The 25,112-nt window shown below is 37.7% G+C and overlaps 1 protein-coding gene and 1 long non-coding RNA gene across 6 annotated transcripts in view; both read right to left on the bottom strand.

Annotated features, from left to right (window-relative positions):
• Positions 1-21,290, bottom strand: part of GBE1 (1,4-alpha-glucan branching enzyme 1) — a 282,806-nt gene extending 261,516 nt beyond the window's left edge. For 4 of the 5 annotated variants that reach the window (XR_010118596.1, XR_010118594.1, XR_010118595.1 and 1 more), the window contains exon 1: positions 20,647-20,944. Coding sequence is in view for 2 of the 5 variants with exons in the window: in XM_063630532.1 (XP_063486602.1) it covers positions 20,647-20,789 (143 nt within the window). In the remaining 3 variants the exon portion in view is untranslated. Of the gene's footprint in view, positions 1-20,646 lie in introns of all 5 variants that reach the window. The other variant, XM_055260356.2, reaches the window with a different exon arrangement.
• LOC134735463 (uncharacterized) lies at positions 9,855-20,640 on the bottom strand. Its single transcript, XR_010118597.1, has 2 exons — positions 20,374-20,640; positions 9,855-13,297 (listed from the first exon to the last, which is right to left on the bottom strand). It is a non-coding gene; the product is annotated as an uncharacterized lncRNA (long non-coding RNA).
• Positions 21,291-25,112: the final 3,822 nt, after the last annotated feature.

Here is a 25,112-nt window from a genome sequence, read left to right as displayed (position 1 = left end):
TCAGCCTACCCATCAGTGATTTTATATATGTAAAGCAAAATATTTCATGTGAAACTCATCAAAACTTCTAAGTGTGTTATCTCCAGACCCAGAAATTTATTTTGAGTATATAACATCTTAGTTATCAGGTAAATTTTATATACTACCATTTATTACTGGATTATTCCTACTACCTCCAACTAGACAGTAAATTACTCAAGAACAAAAGACAGGGGTACACTTTCTAGAAGACAACATATTGCCTGGCAAATATTGAGTGAGTTAACGTCTGTCTCAAGAGCACTGGGACCTAAGAATTGATCTTTCCTTAATAGAAAAATAAAACATCTTACCCTGTCCGTCAGCTTAGGTAACACAGTAATATGGTCACGGATTCTCTAGTTACCTTTTTTCATTGAGAGGTTTCATTACTGACTTGAGTTTTTCCATGAGGCTTCCAAAACTGGTTAAGCCAATTTTACCTTGGCTTATCATCCTTTGAAAATTGACATATATTCTATTCCTTTAGAAAGTATTTCTGTTAATTTTCTTACTTTTTTTAACCGAAAACACATATCCAAACATTATATAAATTACACATGCCTTTGATTAAGTTTCTACAATTCCTTTCCAAAGCCCATAATAAACAATTAAAAACAAAAATCGGGCCAGGCGTGATGATCACACCTGTAATCCCAGCAATTTGGAAGGCCGAGGCAGGAGGATCACCTGAGCCCAGGAGTTCAAGAGCAGCCTGAGCAGCATAGCAAGACCCCATCTCTACAAAAAATTTAAAATCAGCCAGGAGCAGTGGTACATGCCTGTAGTCCCAGCTACTCAGGAGGCTGAGGCAGGAGGATTGATTCAGCCTAGGAGTTCAAGGCTGCAATGAGCTATGATCTTGCCACTGCACTCCAGCCTGGGCAACAGAATGAAACCCTTTCTCAAATAATAATAATCATAATGCATTAACCAATACATATTACAGTGTATTGGTTATTATTTAATCTATTCTTTTCCACTTTCGTCTAACTCACACCTGAATTTTGTCTTAGCGCCAAGAAAATAAGATTTTCAGCTACACATAGAGTATCTCTCTTTTTTTTTTTTTAAAGCTGGTATCTACCCATATGTAAAGCTGGCCTTTAAGAAAAGCCAAAACAAAACAAAACAAAAAACAAATAATCATGAATTACATGGTCACATGTTGGAGATCACTTAACTTCTAATTACTATTTTTCTCATAAACACAGTAGGGAGAAGAGAACTAAAACTGAGGGAAATGGCTACAATAACCAGCAAAGGCCAGTCAATAAGGCCCAGAATTGAAAATGAGGAGTATGAGATACTTAAAGCCATTATAAGATTTTGCTGTCTTTCTCCAACTATACAAACTGCTAAGAATAGTGCCTCCGGATCACCTGCCTGGTGACTGAATCTGGAAATTACAACAAACTCCTACTGTACTGCCTAAGAGTGTTGGAAAGCACACACACACACACACACATACACATGCAATTTATTTAAAATCAAATTTTGTCTAAAAGAATCCATCACAAACATTAAAAGCTAAAAGGAGTCAGGGAATTCACCCTCTCAATAACTGAACTGAGGTCCAGACCACTAATTATTCAGCCCCAAAATCTCTGTCTCACACACACCTGTGCCAGAAAATGCCAACTGACAGGGATTTAAAAGGTTAAGAAAAAATAGAGCACAGAGCCAACATAAGTCATACAGCACCAAATCTGGGTATTTATGGCTTATTCAAATTTTTAGTATTTCCTGGTTATAATTGAACCTTAACTAAAAACCAAAATAAAATTAAACCACAATGTCATTAACAAACAACAACTAACGATAACAACTATATAAAAATATCTTTGATGCCATAAAACATTGTGTCTAAAACTTTAATATTTATCATTGTATTTTCAGCCAGATCTTTCCATTAATGCAAAAATGGTTGTTAATAATGTATAATAATCAGTAAGTTTGCAAGCTTGAGAAATATTTAGTTCAACAAACCGTTTGATTTTTTTTTTAAGCCAAAGAAGAAGTATTCAGACCTGGAGTGAATCACAATGTGATAGAGCCTTGGTTGTATTTAAAAGTGTAAATTCTGTTTTAAGCATTTCCACTCCACTTGAGAAAGAGCAACCACAGAATCCCCAAATGTCAACACAGATGGAAGTCGAGAGGAACAGCAATGAAATTTAAAATGCAAACTATAACCTAAAAAAGAAGTACTCTTCCTTTCTCCTTAATGTTACGATGAGTATCCCCAAAGAGAGGAAAAGCCCCATTTTCTCCCATGTTTGCACACAGAAACCGGCACAATTAATGGGAATTTATTCCAACTAATACAAGGCATAATATAAAAGCCATGTATACATCACACAAGTTATATGTATATGTGGTGTGTATACAACACAAATATACACACATATAACATGATACATAAAAATGTATAATACTCTATATATAATATATAATACTCCATATATCTATATACATAATATATAGAGTATTATATATTATATAATATAGAGAGTATTATATATTATATAATATATAGAGTATTACATATTATATAATATATAGAGTATTATATGATATATAATATATATAATATATATTATATAATATATGATATATAATATATATAATATATATTATATATTATATATAATATATATAATATATATTATATATTATATATAATTATATAATAATTATATATAATAAGATTTTCAGCTACACATAGCTGAAAATATAATATAATATATTATGACCAGAGTTCTAATTTTAGCTTAGCCCTCCACCTCCCCGTCTATATTCCCTAGAATCTCTGGAAAATCTTGATACTATAAAAAGATATTTCAACACGTACCTCAATGTAAACCAGTAGTGCCTTAAAATAAGACAGCAAAGGGTTTCTCTTGTATGTTTCTGTTTGCCAGACTCCCCCCCATTAAAAACCTAAATCCTTCTAGATTATGTCATTATAACCAACTTCAAACCCAAAGAGTAGCTTCAAGAGCCTCTACTTAAAATGCTGTCTCCTCTCAAGCCAAAAATCATACCTAATTTATATTCATTTGGGATGGAAAGGAAGATAACCTGTTTCATTCACTTTTAAAATAGCACTTAAAAAGAGAATTTGCTATCTATTAAATGAACTTGAATGTTATAAAAAAAAATCAGCAAATCAGTCTCTTATTCTAGTGTGAATACTGTTGTTCAGGAAAATGCTATGAACAACTTTAAAAGTTCAGGGGGACAATTAAAATTCTATTCATTAAAAAAGGATGGTTTATGACATAAAAAACTGAAACAGATTTGAAATAAATATGAAAACTGGGCATGTCTTCCCCTTAGTAATAAAAATGAAATAATATTTTTGTGAACCAAATAATATCAAAGAAGGCATAGGCACCCCATCATTTGCTACACCATAAACACAAAAAGGAAACCTTCTTAGGAAATCCACATCGAATTTTAACAGTGAAGGTGAATGAAGCCAGGAATGATAGAAATTACTACTGGCCTGGCTGGAAAAGCATGTTGGGCCTGAGGCGAAAGAAGTTTTTTAAATAGGAGAATGTTCTGAAATAGAAAGCATGTTAAACAGAATTGCCCGAGGACTGTTAGGAAATGAAAAATTACACTAACTGCATTGGGAACAGCAACCTGATAAAAGCACAATGCACAAATTACAATCTTCTTCACGAGTAGTATTAGATGCGAGAAAGGTTAAGCTGTATGTGAGAGAGGTTTTGCCCACCACAGGCCACTACATGATAAAAGAATTACTCCCAACCGTTTCTAGGGACCCTCCAACAACTACAGTAATAAATATTTCTAGATTCCTAATATCATAGAACAAGCTAGACTAGACCCCTAGTCAATACACATTTGCAAAACATCCCTGAGTACAAAGCTCTATTCTAAATTCTATAGAAAACACCAAAAGACAATAATGTGTTCCCTAACTATATTCTTCTCTTCTTAAATTCAAAAACGCGGCCAGCATCCCAGAGATGCTCGGTGAGTCAGCACGTACTAAACAGCATAGTGTGGAGAACACAACATGGATGAGAGCAGGAAAACAACATTCCACTGGAAGAATGTGACTGATCGCTCACGAAGGCAAATACTTCCAAAAACGGCAATGTTTTCACTATGAGTACGAGGTTAACTATTCAGTATTTAAAGTGAGATATGCAAATATAAATAAAAAGTATAAACACTGAAGAAACTACCATCTAGAGAAAACAAGAAAAGCAAGTCATGAAGAATATAAAAAGACACAAGGCACACACACAATCATGAACACATGCACACCCCCACAATATTATCACTAGTTTTAAGTTTAACAGAGAATCAATCTTTCCAACCCCCCTCTCTTACAGGCAAAGACCAACTCAAAAATAATGCAAGTCATAATGAGTCACCTCGCTTTAGCAAGATTCTTGGGACAACGAAGTTAGGAACAGCTGTTAATTTGGGCCGAATCCAAGTGAAGTTGGAACATCCAGAAAGGTCTAGGGCTATTAAAGCAGACAGCAGTCACCTGATCTCAGTCATTTTATCAAGAAAGACCAGATTTACTTTGGCCCATGTTTTTGTTTTGTGTTGTTTGTGTTTTTGCTTTATAGAACGGACATGATGCATTTAGCATTAAAAAATGACATGAATAAGAATTACCTCAATGAAAAGGTCAATGTGGACTAGCCATGCCAAATAACTTATGGCAAACATGACCACCTACTTAGCCACCGTTAAGTATGTGGCATATCTCCATGTTTACACTTATCATCTATTTATCTTCAAATATAAAAAAGTCACTGGTCAATAATTGCTGAGTCCCTATCTTAGGCTAAGTCAGAATTTCTTTGGGTCTAATTACCTCTGTTATGAACACAGGGCTGACTGAACCATTCTCCCTCCTTAATCTTCCCCTTGAATCTCTTTGTGGAGTGATACCAACTTTTTTTCCAAAAGCTTTTATTTCAAATACCCACCTGCACTGTCTAATACGGTAGCCACCAACCAAACATTGTTATTAAGCACTTGAAATATGGCTAGTCCCAATTGAGATGTGCTGTAAGTGTAAAATTCACATCAGATTTCAAAGACAGTACAAACGACAGGTAAAATATCACTACTCTTTTAAGTTACACGTTGAAATGATACTTTGAATACATTAGGTTGGATAGTGTAAAAATTAGTTTTCTTTCTACTTTTTTTAACGTGGCTACTGGAAAAGTTTAAATTACCTGTGTGATTTATATTATATTTCTATTGGATAACATTGGTCTGGGCAGGACACTTAACATGGGATCAGGAGGAGCATGAGCATTCAGTACTCATTTGCTTTTCTGGAAACCTCCTCTCCAGATAACACTCATAATGTCCCTTGACTCATTCAGGAATGCAGCCACTTAGCTTACTCAGGATTGCCTCACTCCCATTAAAAACAGCCCACTATCGGCCGGGCGCGGTGGCTCACGCTTGTAATCCCAGCACTTTGGGAGGCCGAGGCGGGCGGATCACGAGGTCAGGAGATTGAGACCACGATGAAACCCCGTCTCTACTAAAAATACAAAAAATTAGCCGGGCGTGGTGGCGGGCGCCTGTAGTCCCAGCTACTCGGAGAGGCTGAGGCAGGAGAATGGCGTGAACCCAGGAGGCAGAGCTTGCAGTGAGCCGAGATTGCGCCACTGCACTCCAGCCTGGGCGACAGAGCGAGACTCCGTCTCAAAAAAAAAAAAAAAAACCAGCCCACTATCCCTTCCAAAATGGGCTTATCTGTGATAAAGAAACATGTTGCTGTGTTTTCAGATATGATTTACAAGCTATTTTAGAGGCTTCAGTGCTCACACAATGTGGCAGTTCTTACACAAGCACATTTTGCAACTGAACCAATTTTGCAAGTAAACTTTCACTATAACCAAAGCTGTATAAAAGTTCAAATGATACCTTCATTAAATGTTTTAATGAAGATTAATGTCTCAGATCTTACATTATTTATTTCCACAAAACCCACAGACTTCCACATTCTTAAAGACTCATTCTAATTTTAATAGAGAAATAATTTTGAGAACTTAAAGCAATTCAAAAGAACTTCTTTGTCGTATATGTATTATCCCCTTCCTTAATAGAAGAAGATATGCTTTCATCTGTATTACACTGAATTTTGTGACTAAATATCTACTCTGTGTTTATTTGCCTAAGTGAGCTCCTGTCAGGCAGGAAGCCTATCTTACTCGTTATTTGTTCTGCTATCATATAGAAAAGTGCCTGTGCCAAAGAGGGTGTTAGGAATAAATTTCTTACAGATCTGCAACAGTAAAACTCATAGTACAGATGTAAGAAAAAGCAACTTTGGACCAGGCACGGTGGCTCACGCCTGTAATCCCAGCACTTTGGGAGGCCGAGGCGGGCGGATCACCTGAGGTAGGGAGTTCAAGGCCAGCCTGACCAACATGGAGAAACCTCGTCTCTACTAAAAATACAAAATAGCCGGGCGTGGTGGCGCATGCCTGTAATCCCAGCTAGTAGGTAGGCTGAGGCAGGAGAATCGCTTGAACCCGGGAGGTGGAGGTTGTAGTGAGCCGAGATCGTGCCATTGCACTCCAGCCTGGGCAACAAAAGCGAAACTCCGTCTCAAAAAAAAAAAAGCAACTTTGATAATACTAACAATAAAACCCTTTTTACCTATAAGAGTTAGAAAACTTATTGTGACCACCAAAAAATTAAGTAACTTGGTTAACCTCATCAGTATATACATGTATTATTTATTTTTAAAAATTTGAAATACGTACTTATAGCTTACATATTTACAGAATAAAATTTAGCCCTTTGCTAACTCCATTTTGAACAGAGGTATGGGACTACCTGCTACTGAAAGTATCCTCTGGGAAACAGCAGCATTAGCGTCACCTGGAAGCTTCTCAGGAAGGCAGACCCAATGCACATAAAATGATGTATATGTAAATTGTAACAATAATAATTATTGTAATGATGGTGATGATGATAATTATTATTATCAGTAAACTTGGTAGAGATCACTTTTGGATGTTTAGTGCTTCAAATTCATTATAATGAGTTACAATTGTAGAATAAATATTTCCTCAAACACTTAGCACAAACGACAGGTAAATATGAGTAATCTTTTAAGTTACATGTTGAAATGATAATTTGAATACATTAGGTTGAATAGTGGAAGAAAAATTACTCCACCTTACCTTTCTGTTTAAAGGTGGATAAATTTTTAGCTATATTATGAATAAATTTTCTAAATTTTGCCAAATAAACGTACAAACAACTTCCATCTCTCAACAACTAATCAATTTCTATTTGGAAAGTGGCATGCTATGATTTCTAATATATTTATAGGATAATGAACCCTGATAAACATCAAAGAAAATATTAATATTGGAATAAACTAAAGGCTAATTTCATTTAGATAAAAGAAACTAATTTTGTAAAATACTGACATTAGTTAAGATTTAACCAATTCATTCTTACAAATAAAATTACAACACAAAATATTAGATTTACTTGTCATTAAGTCAAGTAAACAGACAAAATGAATGAAACTTATTTTTAAAAGTAATAGGTGTTTTTTTCTCTGTACTTCAATAGATATAAATAAAGGCAATCGTTTTCATAATGTAGAAGTGAAGACTGATACTGTGAAATGAGGGTTTTCAGACTAAAATATAAAATGTTTTAAGTTTTTTTTTTTCTGAGACAGGGTCTTGCTCTGTTACCCAGGGCGAGTGCAGTGGCACAATCTTAGCTCACTGCAGCATTGACTTCCCAGGCTCAAGCAATCCTCCCACCTCAGCCTTCCAAGTAGCTAGGACTACAGGTGCTCGCCATCACATCTGGCTAATTTTTGTTTATTTTTGGACAGATGGGATCTCACTATATTGCCCAGGCTGGTCTCAAAACTCCTGGGCTCATTCAGTTCAACCTCCTCAGCCTCCCAAAGTACTGGGATTACAAACTAAGCTACCACATCTGGCCAAGAAATGAAATTTTTAAAAATAAAAAGTCAAATTAAAATGATAAGTCAAATCAAAATGATAACCACTACAGTTATACAGTATACATGAATGTATACATTCATACAGATTCATATGAAGAAATGTTTGGAATATAAATCAATAATGTGACATGATAGAAAAAATATGAAAATCAAAAACTGAAAAGAAAAAACCTTAACATGAGGCACCTACTTGAGAATAAATTCCTATATATAACACAAATTTTTGCCTGGCTTCCTAAAGTTTAGGGTTTGTCAAAGCTTAAAATGAGATCTCATAAATAAGAAAACTGACAGTTTCCATGCTTTCGATAACCTATAATATGTGTAAAAATTATCACTGCTTGTACATTTCGGTGACACCTGATTAAAGATGAGTGTAATTTTGGTCAGGTCACTTCTCCATACAAGTTTGTCAGTTTATGCTCGTTAAAAGGAAGCAAACACAGATAAGCAATAAAATAAACCTGGACTTAAACCTAAAACATTACACAAAAAATTAATGCGTAACGGATCACAGACTTAAATGTAGTATGTAAAACAATAAAACTTTTAGAAAAAAAAATAGAGAAAATGTTCAGGTCCCAGAGCTAGGAAAAGAGGCTCTTAGATATGGCAACAAATGCATGATTCATTAAAAAAAATGAATAAATTGAACTTTTTAACTTCACTAAAATTTAAAAATTTTGCTCTGTGAAAGACTCTGTTTAGAAGATAGACAAGCCACAGACAGAAAGAAAATATGTGTAAACCACAAATCTAACAAAGGATTAATGTGTAGAACATATAATGTACACTCAAAACACAAAAATAGGCCAGGCTCAGTGGCTCAAGCCTGTAATCCCAGCACTTTGGGAGTCCGAGGCAGGCTGGTCATTTGAGGTCAGGAGTTGGAGACCGCACTAGCCAACAGGTGAAACCCCATCTCTACTCAAAATACAAAAATTAGCTGAGCGCGGTGGCACGCACCTGTAATCCCAGCTACTAGGGAGGTTGAAGCAGGAGAATCATTTCAAATGGGGAGGCAGAGGTTGCAGTGAGCCAAGATCACGCCACTGCACTCCAGCCTGGACAACAGGGCAAGACTCCATCTCAAAAAACAAAAACCGGAAAGTAAAAAAAGAAAAATCAATCCAGTTAGAAAATGGGCAAAAGACATGAATAAACATTTCACCAAAGAGAACGTACAAACAGAAAACAATACTTTAAAAGACTTTTCAATGTAATTAGGCACTAGAAAAATGCAAATTAAAACCACAATGACAGCACTACATAACCTATTAGAGTAGTTAACATAAAAAATAGTGACGGCCGGGCGCGGTGGCTCACGCCTATAATTACAGCACTTTGGGAGGCCGAGGAGGGCGGATTTCTATGTACTTCTTGTTTATATGTTGTATTTGTGAGTAGAGGTTTGCCTAATACTGCATGGGTACCATACAGTTTTTAATTAAAGGCACTTTGGAGAAGTAAAGCAAACAGAGACCTGTTAGTTTCACTATACTCCTATCACTAGTAAGCACAACTTAAACCACAAAAATAACACTGCCAATCAAAATGGTCAAGAGGATGGAAGACTCCAAGATGTAAGCAAAAAACAAACAGGCAAACAAAAGTGTCAGAGTATTTTAATGCAGAAAGAGAAAAGCTGACACAAAATAATAATAAAAAGCACAGAAATGACAACCATGAAGACTGATAGTTCCACATCTTAAGCTTTAAAAAGAAAAGCATGGAAAGGTATAATGTTAAAGCCTCATAAGCTTGTGTGTAGTTAGGTAAAAAAATAATTCATGCTTTAAAGACTTAGCATAAATTAATGGACATTTTTAATTTTGTTCTCCTTTTCTTTTTAATCACACAAATTTTCTATTCTCCAAATAACTGAAAACTGATCATTTTTTCATGAGCCCAAGATAGATGGAAAAAATTATTAGTAATTAACAAACCAATTTCATCTCAAAACATTCATATATATATATATATATATATTTTTTTTTTTTTTTTGACTCTGTCGCCCAGGCTGGAATACAGTGGCGCGATCTTGGCTCACTGCAACCTCTGCCTCCCCAGTTCAAGTGATTCTTCTTCCTCAGCTTCCTGAGTAGCTGGGACTATAGGCGCGTGCCACCACGCCCGGCTAATTTTTGTATTTTTAGTAGAGACAGGTTTCACCATATTGGCCAGGCTGGTCTCATGATCCGCCCACCTCGGCCTCCAAAAGTGCTGGGATTACAGGCGTCAGCCACCGTGCCTGGCCACATTCTTATATTTTCTAAGAATATTCATGAAACTAAAGAAAGATAGTGGAGCTAGGGCCAAGTAGCTGAAGGGACTGAATCAGCTTAAGACAGAGCAGTGAAAAGTCTCTGTATACCCCCCGCCCCCCGCCAAAAAAAAAAGAACCCAGAAAAACAAAGATCAGGTCTAGCAAAGTAAAATCCAGAACCAGAGGTTGGTAAGACTGAGGGGTGTTAGTACAGACTCCTCTCAGCAACAGTAGAATGCCTGGATCCTGCACAGAATGCTTTGTGCGTAGATGTGATTTTAGAGGACTACAACATGATCTCACTGGGGCTTTTCATCTTCCGCCAGATGTAGTTTCCTCTTTGGAGAAAGGAAAAGAGCCCTGGGAAGTTGTGATGGATGAAACGAAAGGATACATTTCAGGAAGATGTGTGTGCAACTGAAAGCCTTGATGATCCAGGCTCACTTTCAGCTAAGGATGACCATGGGACAATTCTGATCAATCACCTGTAAATGGGAAGAACTAGTTGAAGTTTACAAGAAAGCTAACATATGCTTCACTAAAATAGACATAGTAAGCTAGCACGTGTTCCAGCTAGAAACATGGATGTGGTGCCAAGCTGTGCCCAATCATCCTCTAAGCATAAGAAAGGAGACCATATGCTAAGGATAATACAGCAGAAAGATAAAGAAGGATGTATTTATGCTAAAGCCCAAACCACTGACCTTCACTTTTCTTCACAAGCCTCTATTTCTATAATTCACTGCTTGTGGGAAATTCTGTTAATTGAAAGTGTGCTGGGTTTTCTATGACATGAACCTAAATGCATAACTAATTTTATCATGTTTCTGTAATGTGTGTATATCTGTATTGTGTAGTTATTCATAATTAAATATAACCTGTGGCTAGGTGTTATTAATGGAAATGAAAACAGATTGATGACATTGAGGATCATGTGATACCACCGGTAAAACAAACAGTTAATTCTTTTTGCTGGGTATTTGGAAAACTTCAACTTTATGCCAGAAGTACATTTGTATATTTGGTTTCTGATTATCATATTTTGGGTTGTAGAACTAGTGTATAAAGCCAGAGATTGTGTCTCATTAAAATTAATCATTCAATGGATCTACTAAAATACATATGAATATTCCATTCATTTGTTTTATGCATCTTATGGCAAAATCAAACCTATTGAAAATAACTGCAGCCATCAAATATCAAAAAGCAAGGGAGGAAAAAAAAGGCAGAATATTGGATTTAAAATTTTTTCTAATTAATATGCACATATCATATGTTCAGACTCCACTAGAATAATTCTTTCATTTTCAAACTTTTATGCTGCTATTATATATTTTTTCTTCTTCGACATTAGTCTTATTTTCAAAGTTACTCCTGCTATTAGTAAACTCAGTATGACCATTCCTCTAACCATCCACAGTTCAGGAGGAAGAAAATCCCTGCAGCTGTCTGATGCCCAAGAATATGAACACTTAGCAGTCAGACGAAAGAAGAGAAAAAGACAGAAAGGAAGATCAAGAGAAGAGTGGTTTTGAATTTCTGCAGGCTAGCATTTACCTCTCTCAATAAAAGGAGCTTTGTGCTCATTATATCCCAGGACTCATCTTGCCTTCAGCTTATAGTAAACTAGCAATTGCTTTATCATTTCCTCTCTAAATTAAGGATCAAAGTTTAAACATATTCTTTTCCTTCTCTATTAGATTATGATTAAAATTACCACCTGCCTCACCTCATTCACAGAATCACTCCTACTAACAAAAAAAGAAGGAACCCCCTAAAGTAAGGCACAGTTAACTAGCAAAACAAAGAGTTGTGGGGAATTTCTGGTCATGGAATTTATCTGATAATTGATTTCAGAATATAGTGTTAAAGAAGCAAACAATAAAATCTTCTGAAAGTAATATTCTAGTAAATATTTAACTTGATATATGTTTGCTAATAATATTATCATCAAACTACTATTTATTTACCAAGCATCTTTACATGTATTCTTAGTCCTCAAGACACCCTACAAAGTGGATTCTATCCATCTTTTATGGATGAAGAAATAAGTTCACAGAGGTTGATTAATTTTCCCTAGGACTCAAAGCTATTTGAGAGCTAAAATTTAGTTGTATAATAAATCAATGAATGTAAGATGTATAATGTATTTTAAAACTCTACATAATCATGTGTTTAATGTAGAGTCTTACCTTTTGTCAAGGTACCGGGTTCCTGTTGCCCTAAGCATAAAACACGATGGGGCTTCTTCTGGATATTAAACACAAAAGAGCCCTGGATTCAAAACAGTGGTGAACATAAACTGATGAGCTCATATTGCCATAAGAAGAAAATCAGCTCACTTTACAATGAAAGGTACCTTGTAGTAGCAATTTTCCCCAAAGAATACACTTTCATATTTTCCTTTAATATCTATAAATGTATAATCAAAGTTTAATATGTGCTTTCAAATAACAGCAGCATGTTATACTTATCAGTCTAAAACTATAGCATATTTCACAGAGATAATATTATCATCTCACTGGCTGACCAAGGCCCAGTTTGATGAGAGCTGAAAGGAATCCTGTAAGTTACAACACACACAGTCATTTCTCAGGAGGTGGTGCAGCAGGTGCCAGAGCCTAAACTAAACCAAGATGCTCCATGAAGTCATTTGAAGGCACTTTGAAAATGCGAAGAGGTCAGAGCCTGCTGACCATCACTGTAGAGAATTCAGGAATGACTGGAGTTAGTAAAGATTTCAGCTGCAAAGGGCAAATGCATCTACTAGTGCAGAAGAGCAGGTCATGTATATCTTGTCATCTTCAGATTCTTCACTGCCTTCTGCAGTCACTGACATCTGACTTCTTTCAGAGCCCACAACTTGGCCAGGCACTGAGAAAAAAGTACCCCATTCCACTGTGATATAAAACTTCTGCGCTGTGAGAATCAATTTTTGGTGTGGTTGGCCAGAGCAACTAGGCAAGAGATAGAGCTAAAGGGCATCAAAACTGTACAGGAAGAAGCCAAATTAGCCTTGTTGCAGACAACGTCATTATACACCTACAAAAACATAAAGACTCCACCCAAAAGCTGTTAGAAGTGGTAAACAAATTCAGTGAAGTTGCAGAATACAAAATCAAAACATAAAAATCAGTAGGATTTATATATGCCAACAGCGAACCACCTGAAAAAGAAATCCAGAAAGCAATCCCATTTACAATACCTACAACGAATACAAAATACCTAGGAGTCAATATAACCAAAGAAATGAAAGACCTATACAAGGAAAACAATAAAACTCTGATTAAAGAAATATAAGAGGACACCAAAAAATGGGAAGGTATTCCATGCTTATGGATTCGAAGAATTAATATTGTTAAAATGACAATACTAGCCTCAATGCAATCCCTATCAAAATGCTGATGATATTCTTCACAGAAATAGAAAAATAAATCCTAGAGTTTAAATGGAAACCACAAAAGACCCCAAATAGACAAATACATCTTAGCAAAAAACAAAAAAAGCTGAGGACATCATACTACCTGGCTTCAAAATTTATTACAAAGCTATAGAAACCGAAACAGCATGTTACTGGCATAAAAACAGACACAAAGACTAATGGAACAGAATGGAGAACTCAGGTTTAAATACACACATTTGCCACCAATTCATCTTTAACAAAGGTGCCAAGAACTTAAAATGGGGAAAGGACAGTCTATTCAATAAATGGTGCTGGGAAAACTGGATAACTATATGATGAAGAATGAAACTAGACCCCTAATATCTCATCATACACAAAAGTCAAATCAAACTGGATTAAATAAACTTTAGTCTAAGACCTGAAACTATGAAAACTGTAGCAGAAAACATTGGGGAAATGCTCCAGGGCACTGGTCTCTTACACAAAGATTTCTTGTGTAAGACCTTAACAGAGGCTATCAAAGCAAAAACAGACATCAGAGTATACATCAAGTTAAAAAGCTTCTGTACAGCAAAGGAAACAATCAACAAAGTAAACAGACAACCCACAGAATAGGAGAAAATATTTGCAAACTGTCAGATAAGAGATTAATAACCATAATGTATGAAGAACTCAAATAATCAGATAGCAAAAAAAATAAATAATCTGATTTTAAAATGGGCAAAAGATCTGAACAGACATTTCTCAAAAGAAAACATATAAATGGCCAACAGGTATATGAAAAAAATGCTCCATATCACTAATCATCACAGAAATGCAAATCAAAACCACAATGCAATATCATCTCACCACAGTTAAAATAGCTTGTATCAAAAACATAGGCAGTAACAGATGCTGGTTAGGATGTGCAGAAAGGGAACACTCATACACTGTTGGTGGGAATGTAAATTACCATAGCCACTTGGAAAAAAAAAACTGTATAGAGGTTCCTCAAATAAGTTAATATATAACTATGATATGATCCACCAATGCTACTACTGGGTATATATCCAATAGAAATAAAATCAGTATGTTGAGAAGACATCTGCACTCCCATGTTTATTGCAGCCCTATTCACAATAGCCAAAATATGGAATTAACCTAAGTGCTTATCAACGGATGGATGAAGAAAATACAGTATATATACACAATGGAATATTATTCAACCATAAACATTAATGAAATCCTATCATTGCAGCAACATGGATGGAACTGGAGACCATTATGTTAAGTGAGATAAGCCAAGTACAGAAAGGCAAATATCACATGCTCTCACACACATGCAGAAGCTAAAAAAGTGTTTCTCAGGAAGACAGAAAGTATACTGGAGGTTACCAGAGGCCGGGAAGGAGAGGGGGGGAAGGAAGATAAAGGAGGAAAATATATATAAATTTATTTATTACCACTGAACTGCAGTTAAAAATGGTAAAAAATGGTGAATTATGTATGTACATTTTACCTCAGTACAATTTTTTTTTAATTTCTTGCGGTGGTTGCTAACATACCAAATCCAAATTACTTTCTAATTTTAATTAGATACCAATGTGAAAATTATTTTATTTCTAACCAAGTAGAGCCCTTCACTGTAATTATAATACCTAACATATAATACTTATCATAAAACCCCTTCTCCCATTCTTGGACACACAGCTACAACTTGACACCAGATTCTCTCAAACTGACTATTCCTTCAGAGATTAAACTTTTAGTCTCTAATGAGTATGAAAGTATCTAGTTAAGAAACTATTTTCTTGATTTATTCTGGTCATCTTTAGCTCTTTAATTGAGCATATATTCCCCTTCCCCAGATTGTCACATGAAACCTCTAGTAACCACTCCTGTTCCCTGTTCATCTACCCTAGTAATCCAGACATTTTTAGCTCCAGGTGAATTGACCTTAGACTCACTGGTATAGCACAAAGGAAAAATGAAGTTAGAAGACATTCACTCAGCCACTGGCTCATTCAAGTATTACACTAAGTATTTACCGTGAGGCAGGTCCAGTTCTACAGAATGAGGACTACAACAGTGAATAAATAATATAGACATAGTACCTACTCATGAGAGCAAACAATTAGTGGGGGATACAAAGAGTAGAAAGACAACTATATTATAGTGGATGAGCATCCATAGGATAGTGGTCCAAAGTGGCAGAAAAGAAGAGGGATCCCTCAACCAGACCAGAAGAAGCTTTGAGATAGGGCGAGGTCAGAGAAGGCATACAATATATCTCTAAGCTGTGTCCCAAAACATGTATAGAAACTACCCTAAGGTAGAAGCAAAGAATGCTTAGGCAGAAGCAATAGCATGTACAAAAGCACAGCTTCACCGAGGGCTAAACCAAAACATGTGGCATCTAAGACAGGATAATATGTCAGACTTTCCAGCTGATACTCAAACATTTGTTAAATGTTTCTCTTTCATGGGGTAGAGAAATTGTTTTATATTAAGAAAATATTAAATACAAGAAAAATTCACTTATTTAACCCACTCCTACTAAGCTAAAACTGTCACTCTTCTGATAAAGATTAGAAAATTTTTCTAATTTTTATCTTTCTTATCTTTTATTCAGTGATTTTTTCAGATGCCCCAATTTCTTGTGTGTGGACAAAATAAGAAATGAAAATCTTCAATATTCAAGAAAAAAGGAATGCCTGCGGGAAATGGATATCATGTTTCTAATTTATTTTACCGGCATTCTAGTACCTTTATAGAATGGTCCCCAGAGATCCGAGCTGCCCCTTCCCTTCATGGCCCTCTGGTTAGATGGTACCGACAGGGAGGCTGAAAAGGTCAACAGGGACCAGATAATGCAGAATCTTCTAAGTTATGGGAAGGAGGCGGTACAGAACTCAAGAGAAATGAGGAATGGTTGAAAGGGTTTAAGCAGAGGAGTACCATGATCAGATTTGTTTATTTCAAAATCCATTCTACTTACTTTGTTTTGAAAGAAGAGGAGTGGAGAAGTTAGAATGGAGTGAAGATTTGAAAAAAGAACAACAGCTATGAGGTTGTTTCTGTAAACCATACTAGAGATGCTAGCAACTGAACGAGGATGGCAGCAGTAGGAAGGCAGCATGGTACATACTTAAAAGAGTTAGGGGCTACAATTGACTAGACTCGGATGTATAAGGAAAGGAGGAGAGGGGAGTAATTAGAAATCACTTATTACCTTTTAGGTTTGAGCAGCTGGTAGAGGAAGATTCCAGACACTGCAATTGGGCTGACAGGGACAAACATGTTTGGAATGAAAATCTGTAAGTTCAGTTTTATACATGTAGAGACTTGTATTTATAAAACATCAAAATGAAGATATACATAAGTCCAAGATAAGGAGAAAGATCTAGAGTGGAGACAGATGTGGGCAGCCTCAGTAGATAGATGGAATCCATGGGATGGATGAGAATGTCCAGGGGAAAATATACAATAGAAATACATAAATGATCCCAGGAAAGAGCCTTGAAAATCTCTTACATTAAATGGTCAAAAAGAGGCTGAGAAAATGAAAGAAAAGCAAGATTATGGCTTCAAAGAGCCAAGAAATAGTCCAACATGTACAATGCTAGAGATAAAGAAAAGAGGTATCCCTAAATTATCATGAAGTTGTCTATGAACTGGTTGAGAACAGTTTCAGTAAAGAAAGACTAATCACAGTTGCAGCATTTACTTATGCCATGTATGCTCAAGCCCGTCACTTAGTTTCTCCATCTGCAAAACAGGAAAAATGCCCACTGTCTGTCTACCTCATGGTTTTGTTATGAGGATTACATTAAATACCATATCTGAAAGTGCTTTATAAACATTAAACAGAGGGTATAACGTAGTATTATTAAAATTGTGTTGTTTTGACAGAGTTCAAAAATGCCAATTCTCTGTTTCACCCACACGGCAAGCTGATGTGCACTGGCCGATGTAACGTATCAGCAGAATGGACTCACTGCTAGGCAATCGCTGCTAGGCAAAAGCTGTAAGAAATAGTGCATAGTTCAACATGCTTCTCTTTGCACTGCCACTACCTCTACAGAAGCATGTTTCAAAACAAATCCTTCATAAGCTTAGATTTTTGAGTGACTGCCATGAGGAGAGCCCTCTGGCTGACTCATGCTGACATGTAACATGGGGACAATTAAATGTTGTTTTAAAGCACTAAGATTTTGGAATTATAACAACTAATTGTAGTGTAACAACAAGTAAATAACTAAATAAAAAGTAGAAAAACCAAGTGGAAAACGCTATTTTGGGAGGTCATCAATGAGACAACATGGAGATGGCCAGTCATGCTAATAATATATTAATTTTTGTTTTATAGCAGAGTAACTCATTAATCCTCTACACTTGATTCAAAATTCTCACGGGTACAGAAGGTGAAAAGAACAACTAATGAAGGTGATATGGTTTGGCTGTATCCCCACTCAGATCTCATCTTGAATTCCCACGTGTTGTGGGAGGTACCTGATGGGAGGTAACTGAATCATGGGGGCAGGTCTTTCCCACACTGTTCTCGTGATAGTAAGTAAGTCTCACGAGACCTGATGGTTTTAAAGAGGGGAGTTTCCCTGCACAAGCTCTTTTCTCTTGTCTGTCGCCACGTGAGCCATGATTGTGAGGCATCCTCAGCCACTTGGAACTGTTAAGTCCAATAAACCTCTTCCTTTTGTAAATTGCCCAGTCTCAGGTATGTCTTTATCAGCAGCATGAAAACAGACTAATACAGAAGGGGGAAAGGCCAAGATAAAGAAGGGAAGGAACATCAAAACATCCTAAGGGAACATCCAAAAAATTTCAAATGAAAAGACGTCTGTTGGGGAAGGATGAGACAGTCCGTCAAAGAGTAATTTCCTTCTTCATCACCTTAATTATATATTGTTGTTTGCACCTCAAATTTTCTTCACTCCTCAGTGAGCATACTTTGCACCTAAGTGTTTGACTGGTTATGTATTTGTGTTAGGCCAAAGACACACAGTCCAAATGGAGTATCAGAAATAAATGGAAAATTGGACAAGGAACTAAAACCAGATTGCATGAAGGAAAAATGTTTTATTCTTCAAGTGTTAACAATAGAAGTTACCACTAACAAATGCCAAATTACTATTTGATATGCCTAAACGGAACATGTGTGCTAGCAAATGGCCATTACTCAGAACCAAGGACAAAAGTAAAATCCAGGTCAGAGTGAGGCATGAGGGCCCACTGGACAAGGCTTTTCACTAAGCACACTGGATTCTCTTCCCTTCTTTATCTTGGCCTTTGTTCCCTTCAATAGTTTTGGCAAACCATGAAAGAGTGTAAATGCTTCAATCCCAGTGGAGTTGGAAATAAAGTACATGAAAGAAACACTTAATAAAGAATGTTTATCTGTTTGTGTCATTTTAAAAAGATGGAGGGGGTGTAGATAAAACATTTCCACAACTCTTCTTTAATAAATATCTTGTGTCATTTTACAAAGCACGCAGGTAAATTAATGTCATGGTTACAAGGACATCAAAAAAATATATAACCACTACCTTTAATCACTATCTTTTGTTCTAAATGTTTTCTGACTATTTCTAAATCAAATCCAACCTTAAACCTATGACGATTATGTATTAAGTTTCCTTGAAAGCGTATACTGTAAATTCTGAAAACAATTTCACAAGGCTGCTCCCCAAATGGTTTACATGAGAGCATAATCATCTGATTAAGTGAGGGACAGCTCAAGATGATTATTTTACAGAGGGCTCATTCATTACTATATACAATCTCAAGAATGAAACTTCATATCCCTTACAATCCCTAGAGCAGTGTTTTATTTATAGGAGTTCCTCAATAAGCACTTGCTGATTTGAATGCATTTAATACCTGAAAATGCTAGGACACAAACAATTTGCTGGGCTTTTTTCAAACTCCAAATCAACCCATTTTCATTACTCTCAACGCTCCTTCATGCCAGTTAACTAGCTGGATGTTTTCCCTCACTCGAAAAATTGGCCATGTATTTTCTGTTGCCAGGATAGTTTCCATCCTGCAGTGTCTCTCCTAAAAGGGGAGAAACTATTAAATCAAAATGGGGTAACCTCACAAGTATAACTATTACAACTTGTATAATAGCTCTTATACTTCAAACAACAATAACAACAACAAAAGACCTGCACCTTTTTAGTAGAACTTATTAACAGAATCATTAGCCCAGTAACTAAACTGGTATGGTACACAATGGTAGAAGACAAGCTAAAACGACATTGGCCTGTAGAAGTTTTGCTTTCCTGACCTTTCTCCCTCTTCAAGATGGCAAAGTCACACACGGACAAATGTTGATGTACATTTAACTTATCAATGTTGATCCAAGGGGAGAAAAAATTGATCATTGTAGGTGTAATCTTCCCCTAAATGAGGAACACTAGCAAGGAAAAAACAGAAGTTAGGATATAGTGTCTGCCTGAAGGAATCCTTTTAGATATAAAATCACAATATTTGCTATGAAATAAACTAGAAAGTTTTAAATGCGTAATTACACGTGCCAGGAATTATGCCCACGTTACTCCACCGGCCCACGCTAGTGCGTGCCAAAGTCGGAAAACCTGCAGTGGCGGTGAGTCACTCCCCAGCAGCACTACGGGGAGTAAGTGTTGGAGCCACAGCACGTACCCTATGGCGCAAGCCAGCTGATCAGAACAGAGGGGAAAGGAGATGAGGAAAGAAGTTTCTTCAGCGCCTGCTCCGGGGACCAGAGCTGTCAACCTGCCACTACGGAAGCCACAGAACCCGGTTACCCGAGTCACCCCGAGCCCCGCCCACTCAGGTTCCTCCCCGCCTGGGGCGGGGTTGGCGCGCGAGGGCCGAGGGGCGGCCCGCGTCCCGAGTCGGCTCCTGGGAGGCGGGCTGCCCGTCTAAGTGGGGGTGGTGGGAGTCCGGCGGTACCTGCGCTGGAAGTCCACGGCGTAGGGCTTCAAGTACGGGTCGATCTCCAGGAGTCTGGCCAGTTCGGGCACGTCAGCCAGGGCGGCATTGAGCGCCGCCTCAGAATCCTCGGCCCGAGCCGCGGGAGTCACCGGAGCCGCCATCTTCCGCCGCAGTCCAAGTAGCCGAGGCCCGAGAGGGTCGAGTGGGGCCTGAGCGGGCGCTGGAGCTCGAGCTGGGACGCGGCGGCTAGGGCGGAGCCGGAGGGCGCCTAGGCGTGTCTAGGCGAGCCGAGGCGAGCCGCGGCGGTCCGGGGCCCTTTATAGCCGGGGCGGAAGGCCTCCTGCCCTTTCTCCCCCCGCCGGCGGGGAGGAGCGGATCCTGGGCTGATGCCGGGACGCACGTCTCGAGTGGGTAGGAGGCACCGAGGCCTCTCCGCCCACTCACGCGGCTGGCACCTGGAGGCCGCAGGAACCTGCCCTTTCCTCCCCTTAACGGTTTTTTCCCTGCCGTCGGAGGCCATTCTAGGAGGTGGGTCCCAAGTTGACCTCGCTCAGCCTTGGCCTTCCTACCCTGATCTATTCTTGGCTCCGGAATGGATTCCGCTTTTCTTTAAGTACCAGCTTAAATACCCACTGACAGCGAGCGCCCCCTTCAAATTGGACATAAGGGGTTTTTTTGGAAGCGACCGCATTTCTCAAAGTTCTGAGACTTTTGAGGGGCAGTATTTCAAACATACCGTGTAAATTCACAGAGAGGGGAACAGTCAAGTGTAGCTAGAGTACTACTGCTGAAAATGTTAATACCACTTACAACCAGGACTCTCCTAAGTTTGCCGGGTCACATGAATTTAAAATTAACCAAGACACAGAATCCTGGAATACCGCTGGAATTCTGCTGTTCTGGTACTCCTTTCTGCATTACCAACAGCTAAGAATTTTAACCATGGGAAGAACTTTTCTCGTTCTCTGTAAGGCCAAAAAGGAAGAGGCATTTGCCTGTGTTTATAATTGTTAAAAGCTTTTCAACGATTAAACTATCTTTGATAACACAAATGATGTCATTGAATTGGAACTCCACTCTGCCACTTAACAGTGATAAGGCAAGAAACCTCTCTTCCTCTTGGCTTGGGAAGCTCCCACTTGGAATTCCCTTCTTTTATTGCCATTAACTGACTAGCTTCTATTTCAGTAATTGCTTTTTAAGAATACAGAATTGGACACCAAGAGAGATGGACCCACCAAACTCAGGAGGGTCCAAGCTGCTTTACACCTAGAAACTGGAGAGGATTGAGGATATTTTTCTCGTTAAAACCTAGAACTGGAGGATCCTAGGGGTTATGGAGGAGAAACAGTATTAATCAGCCTTGGGCCTTGAATTTTAAAATATTTCAAAGGAAAGTTTTTATAAGGGGTTTCATAGACTTGAAAGGTAAGTGGATATGTAGACAGACCTCAATGTGAAAAAGTGAAGGACTTGAACGACTTTAAGGCGTGCCTTGTCTTCCATAAAGATGGCAAAAAACTGCTGCAGATATTTGTAAAATATAAAGCACTAAAAAAGGAAGAAAATTAAAAAAAAGAACCCGAAGCAGGACGACTATTAGTAACAGACCCACAGATCTATATCTCCAAGCCTAAACTTTTTTCAGAAACCCAGGCTTGTATCACTGCCTGTCTGCTGAGATCTCCATTTAGCTGGCTAGGAGACCTAAACAAACTGTCCGCAAAACATAACCTAGAATCCGTCTTCTCATCCTTCCTGCTATCACTCTTATGCAGGCCACTGTCTTCCTTCAGTTGGACCATAATGTAGCTCTCTAACTGACTTCCCCTCTTCTACTCTTTCTCACCTCTACTCCATTCTCTGTACCAGTGTTTCTCACACTTTAATGTGCATATGAATCACCTAGGGATCTTCATTCAGTTCTGGAGTAGTGCTTCAGATTGCATTTTAACAAGCTCAGAAGTGATTCCGATGCTGGTGGTCAGGGACACAGTTTGGTGAGACTCTACACTGAGTAAATCAGATGATGTCATTTAGCAACTTAAATAGCATACTATTTCACTTAGGGTAAAATAGAAACAGCTTATCATTCTCTAACAAGGCTTGTATAATCTGGACCCTGACTACCTTTCCAGCCACTTTTCTCATCATTTTCCAGTTTTACTATGCTCTAGTCACACTGACTTTCCTGGAACTCAGTGAATTTGTTGTATAATAGCCTCTAAGATTATTTGCTTGCTGTTCTCTCTGTTGGAAATTCTCAGGGAGCTGACCTCTACTTGCTTAATTTTTTCCCAGCCTTCATTCCAGCCTCAGCAAAAATGTCAGCTCATACCTGAGAACTTCTGATTATAGACTCCTCAGTGTCTTCTGTATAACTTCAATCTCTTCTATGCAACAGTTAACAGAATCTAGGTGTTTGTTTTTCTCCCATTTATTGACCTTTCCCTTTAGAACCTAAGCTCCCCACGAGCAGGATCCTAGTGTACATATCTGCCTACCTAGGTGGTTCACTATTGAGCACATATTTATTGAAGTCCCATGTGCCGGCCATTTTCCCACATACTGTGGATAAATGGTAAGACAAGTCCCAGTTGTCATACTCTATTGGGGGTAGGAGGGAGAGGAGACACAATTACCAGTGAAATACATAAAATAATGCAAAACAATGTCAGATAGTGGTAAGTGCATTGTCGAGAATTAAAACTGAGCAAATATCTGTGTTAGTTCCGGTCATCAAGAAAGGCCGTTCAGAACTGACATTTAAGCTGGAGTGTGATGACAAGAAGAAATGAGCCATGAGAGGAAGAGCATTCCAGAATGGCAGAGTTCGTGCAATGGAGGAATTGAATTGGTCTTTAAAAAAAAAAAAATCTAGCATACCTGGTGTGTAATGAGGAGTAGCAGGAATTGTGGTGCAAGAGCTAGGCAGCTGTTTGTTCATATAGGTCCTTTAATGTCCATTTAAGGGATGCTATTGGAGAGTTTTCAGCAGATATGATATGGTTTAATTATTAAAATATTCTATGTGGCAAATGAATCGTAAGGATACAAGAATGGCAACAGGGGTGCCATTCTTGTGGGAGACAAGGGAGACAATTAGGAGGTGATTAACATTGCCTAGGTATGAAATAATGATGGCTTGGTCTGGGGTAGCAGAGAAAATGATGAAATAAAGATTTGGGATGCATGATATAATGAATGCCTAAAGTATTATGTCTACTTTAGTGTCTGTATTAGTTACCTAGGGCTGTAGTGATTAAGTACCACACACTAGGTAGTTTAAGCAACAAAAATTTGTCACCTTACCCTAGTTCTAGGGGCTAAAAATCAAGGTGTCCACAGGTTTGGTTCTTTCTGGGGGCTCTGAAGGAGAATTATTCCATGCCTCTCTCCGAGCTTCTGGTGATGGCCAGCAATCTTTGGTATTTCTTGGCTTATAGATGCATCATTTGGATCTCTGCCTCCATCGTGACATGGCATTTTCCTGTGTCTCTGTCTCTTCACATAGTGTTCTTTTTATAAGGTCACCAGCCTTATTGAATGAGGGACACACCCTATTTCAGTATGACCTCATCTTAACTAATTATATCTGCAATTATTATATTTCCAAATAAGGTCATTCTGAGGTAATGTTAAGTTAAGACTTCAGTGTATCTTTTTGTGGAGAAATACAATTCAACCCATAACATTTTTGACACACCAAAACAGAGGAAATATTTGAGAAATAGAATTTATAAGATTTGGCGACTGATTGGATATGAAAGTGAAAGGGAATTAAAGATTGAGCTTCTGAGCCTGGGGGAATTCTGTCTAGCAAAAATAAAGAAGTCCTTGAAAAAGGGAGAACTGAGTTCAAGGTGTCAGCTCCTGGACACCCAAGTCAATATGGCAGCTGGAAATGTAATTCTGGTGCCTAATAGATCACTTAGGAATGAAGATAACAATTAGAGAATGATCCATGTGCAGTTACTAGCCAACAGTGGCAAATAGGAGATCCTCAATAAATATTTTGAAACCTTTTTTTCTTGATATTTGAGTCTCATGTCACATGTTTGCTTTTCAATAGTTTGCATTATAAAGCCAAAGAGTTACTGATAATGTGCTCCAACACAGATGAACCTTAAAAACATAGCAAGCGAAAGAAACCACTCACAAAAGACCACATATTATGTGATTCTACGTATATGGAATGTTCAGAATATGCAAATCTACAGAGAAAGAAAGTAGATTTTTAGCTTCCTAGGGCTGGAGGGCAGGGGAAACGAAGAGTGTACGCAAGTGGATATGGGATTTCTTCTTGGGATAATACACATTTTCTAAAATTGGTTGTCGTTATGGTTTCATGGCTCTGTGGATATACTAAAAACTAATTGTACACTTTAAATGGATGAATTGTATGGCATGTGAATTTCATCTCAAAGCTATTTTTAAAAAGACTCTGAAGGATAAGATAATACTAAATATGCTTTTTAAAAGGC

Source organism: Symphalangus syndactylus, chromosome 21 (assembly GCF_028878055.3).
Source record: "Symphalangus syndactylus isolate Jambi chromosome 21, NHGRI_mSymSyn1-v2.1_pri, whole genome shotgun sequence".
Classification (NCBI taxonomy): domain Eukaryota; kingdom Metazoa; phylum Chordata; class Mammalia; order Primates; family Hylobatidae; genus Symphalangus; species Symphalangus syndactylus.
This window is presented reverse-complemented; position numbering and strand designations above follow the sequence as displayed.